This window comes from Poecilia formosa, unplaced genomic scaffold (assembly GCF_000485575.1).
Source record: "Poecilia formosa unplaced genomic scaffold, Poecilia_formosa-5.1.2 Scaffold521, whole genome shotgun sequence".
Classification (NCBI taxonomy): domain Eukaryota; kingdom Metazoa; phylum Chordata; class Actinopteri; order Cyprinodontiformes; family Poeciliidae; genus Poecilia; species Poecilia formosa.
Window position 1 is genome coordinate 109,543 of NW_006800460.1, and position 8,427 is coordinate 117,969.

The 8,427-nt window shown below is 46.8% G+C and overlaps 1 protein-coding gene across 1 annotated transcript in view; it reads right to left on the reverse strand.

Annotated features, from left to right (window-relative positions):
* Nucleotides 1-8,391, reverse strand: part of LOC103129163 (sorting nexin-29-like) — a 34,532-nt gene extending 26,141 nt beyond the window's left edge. Inside the window, exons 1-3 of the mRNA XM_007540142.2 lie at nucleotides 7,994-8,391; nucleotides 5,648-5,703; nucleotides 5,051-5,132 (exon numbers count right to left, since the gene is read on the reverse strand). Of these exons, the coding sequence (XP_007540204.1) occupies nucleotides 5,051-5,132; nucleotides 5,648-5,703; nucleotides 7,994-8,134 (279 nt within the window). The 5' untranslated portion in view covers nucleotides 8,135-8,391. The remainder of the gene's footprint in view (nucleotides 1-5,050; nucleotides 5,133-5,647; nucleotides 5,704-7,993) is intronic.
* Nucleotides 8,392-8,427: the final 36 nt, after the last annotated feature.

Genomic DNA, 8,427 nt, shown 5'->3' on the forward strand with positions numbered 1-8,427 from the left:
TCAATCTGTGACTGACGGATGAACGACCAGCACAACAATTGTAATTATCGTCATCGTCTTTGTAAAACATTCATCATCGACATCATCAGTATAATAGTCATCTCCCTCCATCACCAGCCGGCCATTATCATAAGCATAATGGCTTCCGTGCGCACACAGACTTCTGCACGGCGACGTGCAGCGAGGGGAGAGGATGATGGACAGCGCGGCGTCAGCCAGAACCAGAACGCTCGCCTGTCTCTGATTGTTACCCCAGTGCATGAATTAAAAGTTCATATTAATACATATGGATGGATCTGCAGCGCTAACGCCGCCTGCAGCTAATCAGAGCGAATTAAAGGTCTGAACACATTTTACACTCCGTGCTCCTCTGGGGAAACGGACCAACTCAAGCATCGATGCGTGCAGCGTCAACGAGCGCGTGTCAATTATTCATTGACCGGCTGATTTCTGCGGTTTGCATACTAAAGCCTCCGGGTGGCGCCGTGGCAGGAGGTGCGTTTAGGCAACGCCTCGTAACTGGCACCTCTTCTTCTTCTTCTGTGAGGACGAGAGGCGCTGCGTTCTTTACTCCGAGGCGGCGTTGGCAGCCAGAAGGACGGACAGAAACAGAGGAGTTGGAGCTGCAGCACAGGCTCTGGCCTTCAGCATTATTACAGCAGGAGGAGTTTAAACGAGCGCAGCTTTTCGCCGATCACAGAGAGCGGCTCGTTTAAAACGTGAACATTTATCTGGTGAGCTTGAGCAGCTCCTGATCCTCCCGCGTTGTTTCACCTGAGCAGTGGAGCTGAGGTCAAACCTAAGCCATCAGCGGCGCCCCGCCCTGATTGGATGAGTCCTGATTACAGAGGCCTGAAGGTCGGGGGAGCGAGGGAAAACAAAGAGCTACAGAGGAAGAGGAGGAGCAGAAGAAGAAAGAAAAACAGCAAACAGGACGGGACAGAATGTCAGACTATGAGAAGATAAACACTTTGGGCTGGAAAGAAACCTGAAATACCTAAACCAGCCAATAGATGGAGCTACTAAGCATCAACTAAACTTTTCCTCTGCTAATCTCGCATAAAGCTGCAGTTTGTAACTTTTATTAAAAATAAAAACATGTTTTTGACATTTATTAAACTGTCTCCATGTTCATACAGTTTCTTATAAGACAGAATCTATGAAAATATCGATTTCCTGCTAGAAATGCTCCAACAACCAATCAGAGCCAGGAGGAGGGACTTAGCGCTGTCAATCATCCTCGTGCACCTGCTGCACGAGGATGATTGATGATTAAAACCGTTTGTGGCCATGTTAACTAGCCTCAGCGTTCACAGCAGGTTCTGCTATCAGGAAGCAGTGCGTACACTAGAGTGATTGAGAGCGCTAAGCCCCGCCTCCTGGCTCTGACTGGTTGGTTCTAGTTAGAACTGGCAGAAAGCAGAGGAGCTATTATTTGAGCCTTTGAGATGCTAATCAGCTGATCCCGGTTGTGAAATGAGACCTTGTTGCCATGGTTACACATCACAACTGTCAACGTTTCCAGAAACAGAGGAGGAGGAAAAACCTGTCCAAAGTGCAACGACTCAACCAGAAAACTGCTTTAGAAAAGTCTAAAAAAGAAGCAATGAGAACCAACAGAGCTACTCCAACCATGAGCGGCAATATTCTAGAACGGCCTAGTCAAAGTCCAGATCTGAATCCAACTAAAGTGAGACTTTAAACTATTGATCTGATCTGACCAAATATTTTACACTGAAAAACAGACAAAGGACTTGAGTCTCCAGAAGTGAAATCAGCCAGAAGTTCACTTCACTTCCTTCATCATCATCATCATCTTCCTCCACTGTCTGTTGCCTAAATCTGCTGCTTTCAGCTGTACAGTGAGAAAATACAGGAGAGCAGGCTGCAGATGATGCCTGTCTTCGGGAAGCGCCAACTTGCTGCTTTAATGCGGCCATTACGGCTCCAGAAAGGAGGAGAAGCAGGACGGACGGTGGCCCAGAGGACACAAAAAGCTCAATCTAACTTGTAATGGGAAAACGCATCAGGCCCGCTCTCCGTCACTCCATCCCTGAGCCTTTCTGCACTTCAGCTGGAAGTCATGTCAGAGCGGGAGGCGGCCCTGAAACGTCTGCTGCAGGACAGACGAGTGGAGACAGGAAGATGAGGAGGGGGGACATCCAGGGACATTTTTAGCTCCCACTGATTGTTCTTTGTGTTTAGCAGTTTACTGCTAGCTTCTGCTAACAACGTTCAGTGGTTTAGCATTAGCAGAGCTAAGATTCTGGTTTTGCGTATTGGTGGTTAGTGAACTTTGCCACCACTGGCGACAGCTACAGCTGATCTTAGTTCAAACAAATATCCGTTACATCTATGGCAGCCATTCTGAAAAATGTCCACTAAGAAAGGAAACAAGGTGGAGAAAATTGCTATGATTTGCTGTGGAGGTTATGATTTAACTTCCAACTAACGATGTTGGTGGACAAATGAATTTTCCATGACAACCATGGTGGAAATCTTGAAAAATCAAAAACTTACGTATGATTTAATACCAAATGTTTTTGTCTTTCCTTGACATTTATGGCCACCATGTAACCTGGGAACAGGCGCGCCCGGTAATGAAGCGTTGCTGAAACATGAAACGATCAGCCGCAGACTGACTTTGGCCCGTGCCTCTCTGCAGACCCGCTGTGGATCACGAGCCGACGAGCCTCTCCTCAGGACACGCTCAGCTCTTTAAGAGAGTCGGCTTCACGTTCAGTTGCCTCAACAGCCTCGCCTTAACAACGGCGACTCCGGTAACCTTGGCCATCCATTAGCCGCCTAAGAACAAAAGCCGTTTCCACAGGGAGCCATTAGACGGATATAGCTCTGGGAAGGGAAGCATCCAACACACCAGATGGGCCGCGTCCGTCCGCGCTCCGGGGCTGGACTGCGGTCTCTCAGAGATCATTACTGAGCAGGAGGAATCAGGCTGGAGTCCATCCAGTCTAACTAAACTCCCCGTGAAACGACAATCAGCCTCACAGAACTACCCAACTGCATTCACACTGCTGCAGCTCTTCTCTCTACAGATTTACTTCACAGACCAACAGGAGAAACACAGCAAGGAAAAGGATTAACAAATACAAATCTAAAAAGTTTCACAGGTTTATGTTTATGAAAAACATCTGTGAGATTTAATTTTCAACACTTACCAAGATTTTGTCAGGATTTAGGTCTAGACTTTGACTAGACCAGAACCTCTGCAGTGAAACTGAGATATTTGTATAAGGCAGATATTGAAATATAAAAGTAAAAAACACAGATGATTAATAATTAGACTACTGAGGGTGGAAATTCAGTGAATTCATGCCACACTTTACAGATTTGTATTTGAACAGATTAAAGCATCCTGTGCTGCTTTGCTCTGCGAGTCTCTCTCATATAACCCCAGTGAAACACATTAAAGTTTGTGGAGAACGAATCTGCGGTACGTTTAATGAAATGTGTGCCGTTCCCTAACAGAGCCACGAAGACGCTGCAAAACGCAGGAATTATAACAATCCATCTCATTTTCCGTAGCGGCGCTGTCAGGAGGAAGGAGATGTTTTCACCCAGAAAGGCTCCCCGGCGCGCCGAGTCGAGTCCCGGGTCTGAATTTGCATCTATTATGCATAAGTGGAGCTGAGCCTGGTGGCCAGCCTGACCATCAGCGACTGGAGAAGATGTGCCTGCTGTCTCCTGCTGTCCCTCATGGTTTCCTGCTTCACTCTGCACCTCTCAGCGCCATGCCTGTGTGTGTGTGTGTGTGTGTGTGTGTGTGTGTGTGTGTGTGTGCGCGTGTGAAGCATCATGATGGATGTGTGTGTGCAACAAACGTCATATTTGTATCAACCGAACACGTGTGTGTTTGCACATGTATGACACATTGTGACAGTCTAAAGGTTGTGAAGGTCTGTCTGTCTCTGGAGGTTGGACCAGGTGTGTGTGTCTGTGTGTGTGTGTGTGTGTGGTGTGTGTGAGAGCTGACAGAGCTGAGGTGGAACACCTTGTTAATGTGACAGAGCCGGTGAAGCAGTCGTCCAGGTAACGGGCCTCAGGTGTCTCTTCGGCTGCGCTGCCTGTCAGATGAAAGCAGCAGGATCTCAGCTCCTTCAGCTTCCTGCAGTCCAGTCAGCGAATCTCAGTCCGAGTGGAGCATCGCAGCGAGTTTAGCAGCTGTGTTGTTGGAGCGTTTATCAGACTGGCGGGTCAAAGAACAAACCGTCAGGATTCCTGGGCGGTTCAGTCTGGAGGGACCGGAGAGGTCAGCGGGGTCACGATGAAGACGAGGGGTTGACCTTCATCATCATCAGGCTGACCTTCATCATCATCATCAGGCTGACCTTCATCATCATCATCAGGGGCAGATTCCAGAGACAGGACCCTCTGGACGGTCTGGGTGTTTCTGGTTCTAAACCAGCTTCTGCATGTTTCCTCAGATGTTCGGAAAACATGATGACAGCAGTAGCACCAGCTACCCTGATCAGGCAAAACATTATGACCACAGACAGATGGACTGATGACTCTGATCATTGCAGAATCAGGTGCAAATCTTGTGGGATGTGTGACTGATAGGAGCGCAGGAGGGCGGAGCTACGCACACCTTTACAGTAAAACTTCTGCATCTTTCTTTCCTCCATTTAGACTAGAATACGTTCAGCAACACTTTACATCCTGCATCATCATTTGGTTTTGAATCGTAGGTTTATTAAGATCCGACACAGAAGCCCTGACCATCAAGCATATAATATGAATAAAGGCATGAACCATATGAAGCTAATGAAGCAGATTAAACAACCGGCAGATAAACAGAGTAAATGAAAGGGTTTGTTTGACCACCGGAGCAGAAGGAGAACTGAGACCAACACAGCTAATGAACACATGATGAGCTTTTCATGCTAATGTTGAACTCCTTCAGTCGGCCCCTCGCTGTTTGTCTTAATGAACTTCTCATCCTATATTTCTCTCTTCGTAACTCCTCAGGAACATTATGAATCACACACAGATGATGGTTTTGTCCTCTGGTCAGTGGAGATGAACGTACCTGGTAGACGTGGTAGGCGTTGGCAGCTCTGCCCTGCAGGAACACGGAGGGGATCCACACGTTGACGAGAGCCCGATGAGCCCTGAGGGACACCAACATGGTCGTTACCGCCCTCGTTAGCACATCACAGGCAGCAGCACGCTGTCTACATCCGGTTAGCAGACAATCCGACCGCGCCGGAAAGTCGGAGTTTATAAGTAGACGGCAGATTTAAAGGGACAGGATACTGAGGTTTAATTTACCATAATCCATATTGAGGGAATCTGTAGGTTTCAGCAACTTTTTAATTTTTAAGACCTTTTTAATGCCACCATGAATGACATTTAAGACAGAAAAAATAAATAAATATAGAGGGGGTTTTGGCATATAACAATCAAGTGATGAAAAAACTGTGAACCTGGCTTTGTGACCATCATGGAGGCAAAAAAAGCTAACTAGCTAGCAAGCAAGGGTATATTAGCTGCTAGTTAGCAGTAGCCTCAACTACCTCGAGTAAGAGTGTAGTGAAGATGTTTACAAGCAAATCAAACTTACCTGACAAAAAAGTCCTGAACCCCCCACTAAATTAGACTGTCAAAATTAAAGACCTGTACTTACGTCTCAAAATCTGACAGGTTGGGATCATCTGACGTCTGGCTTAAATCTCCTGGGACCTGGAAAAATGAGACATGGATCATCAGAACTTGAGCCAAAATGATCACAAGATGTGAAAATGTTTCTGCCCAAGTTTTATTTAAAGAGAAACTGGAAGAGAAGGGATGCTGGAAATGCACTAAGCTGGATTTACAATCTGTGAACATTTACACTTTTTACAATCTTTAGCTTTGCCCTATTAGCTTTGTTCTGTTAGCTTCGTTCTGTTAGCTTTGCCCTGTCAGCTTTGCCCTGTCAGCTTTGCCTTGTTAGCTTTGTTCTGTTAGCTTCGATCTGTTAGCTTTGATCTGTTAGCTTCGTTCTGTTAGCTTCGATCTGTTAGCTTTGCCCTGTTAGCTTTGTTCCGTTAGCTTTGTTCCGTTAGCTTTGTTCTGTTACCTTTGCCCTGTCAGCTTTGCTCTGTCAGCTTTGCCTTGTTAGCTTTGTTCTGTTAGCTTCGATCTGTTAGCTTTGATCTGTTAGCTCTGCTCTGTTAGCTTTGTTTCGTTAGCTTTGCCCCGTCACCTTTGTTTCGTTAGCTTTGTTCTGTTAGCTTTGTTCCATTAGCTTTGTTCTGTTAGCTTTGTTCTGTTAGCTTTGCCCTGTTAGCTTTGTTCTGTTAGCTTTGTTCCGTTAGCTGACTGGAGCAGAAGCTTCTCCAAAATAAAAGCAGGTCTTTTGTAAAATCGCTCTTCTTGTTCCTGAATCACCAGTCGAGCCCGTCGGCTCCATCTGACATGTGTCAGAAAAACACACCTCCATTAATGCTAATTATAGCCGCGGCGGCGCTGCCTGGCCCTTACATCAGTCTGTCCCTCAGGGCTGAAAACCACAATCTGCCCACATCAGTATTTTTAGTCAGCCCAGTTGTTATGATTATCTTTTTTCCTTCATCTTCTCTGATCAACAGTTACAACCATTTTCCTCCAGATTGTTCTGCATATGGAAGCTAGCCGGCTGTTAGCTACGGCTTCAGAACAAACATGGCCGATTGATCTGGTTTATCATGAGATGAGCCAAGTTATCAAAGTTTGTCAAACTCAAAAGTCGAAATGGTCTAAATAATAACTCAAGACTCCAGTCTGAAGTAAAACTAACCCAACCTTCAGGGTCCCTGAGGTCCAATATGAGGAGCTACAAGCTGAAACCACAACCAGACGCTCAGTAACGACGGGACGTCCAGAAGAACGTTGGAGGAACAGAGAAAAGGTGTGTTAAAAGTCTTTTACAGTATTATAGTTATATTACTGACTCCAGACTCCCCCTAGTGGTCTGGAGGTCTTATGTTTTAATGCATTTTCTTTTTTGTTCCTTTTTATTCGTTTTTGTCTCTTTTTTTAAAGTTTGCATCGTTCATGTGTTTGCAGCGTGTTTTTGCTGTTTGCTGCCCGTCTGATCCTGTCAGCAGAGACCTTCTGGGTCAGTGTTCCCAGAACCAGAACCAGACAAGAGGAGGCAGCTTTTGGTTTCTCTGCTGCTCAGATCTGGAACAAACTGCATGGAAACCTGAGCTGATCAGAAACTGTTGGTTCCTTTACATCAGGCCTGAAACGCGACCAGCAGCTTTGGATCAAACCATCCGACAGATGAATGGTTTCTGCTCAGGATGGGATGGAAATGTAAAATTAGATGCTTCCTTCCCTTTCTGTCTTTCCTTTGAAGGCTTCTTGGCGTCTCAACGAGGCGATCTGATCCTGTCTCTACCCCCAGCACTGGTAAACACAAAACGCCACCTGAGGGCGAGCCGAGCAGCGGCGGATCGGCCGGCTGCTCGGACAGCGCGGTCCAGCAGAGCCGGCTGAGGCTGAGGGATAAGAGGCCGGCGTTCAGCCTGAGGCGGCGGCGCATCGCTGTGGTGGTCAGGGCAGACGCCTGCTGACATCCAGACTTTCTGGATGTCAGCACATCCACACACACAAAGCTGAAGGGACTGAGACAAGGTTGTTTACTTGAAACGGCAATAAAAGGATGAAAGGAAAGTTCTGGACTAATATTGGTTTTCTTCTTCATACGAGACGACAAAATAAAAACAGCCTTTATTTTCCTGCAAAAGGGGAAATTCAGGTGCAACAGCAAGTATAAAGGTTCACCCAGACTTTTAAAAACTAAGTAGAAAAATCAAGACATAATGGCAGATTATAATGGCAATCAATCATACCATTACCATCTGCTCTTTTAAATGTAATGTCTGAGAAGACTCCCATAAATCTGGAGGATTTTCACCCTGCGAGTCGTCCTGCTTCTTAACGACTAAACCATGTGAATGTGTGATGGCAGCATCAGGGAGGGGGACCGGCTGCAGCCACTCACCGGTCCTCTGAGGTCGATCAGCTCCTGCCTCATCTGGACGATCAGGTGGTCCTTGGCCATGAGCGAGCGGTACAGGCGCTCGTTAAACTCGATCAGCTCGCCGTGCATCTCCGCCACCTGCAGCACACACAGCACTGACATTTCATTTTAAAAGCTCGCTCCGTTCCTCCCCGTCACAGACTGAACAGTCCAGGTGAGGCAAATGGAAGCTGACGGTTCTGGACGGGTTCTGGGACCCGGCGAGCCGAGCCGGGTCGGACGGACCCAAGATGTGAAACTCCTTCATCTCCAAGGAGCCCAGAGTTTTTCCTGCCTGCTTTTCTGTTTTCATTCACCATAACCGACCCTGACACATCACAGTTCAGGCTAATTACAGCACACACACACACACACACACACAGAGACACACACACACACACACACAGACACACACC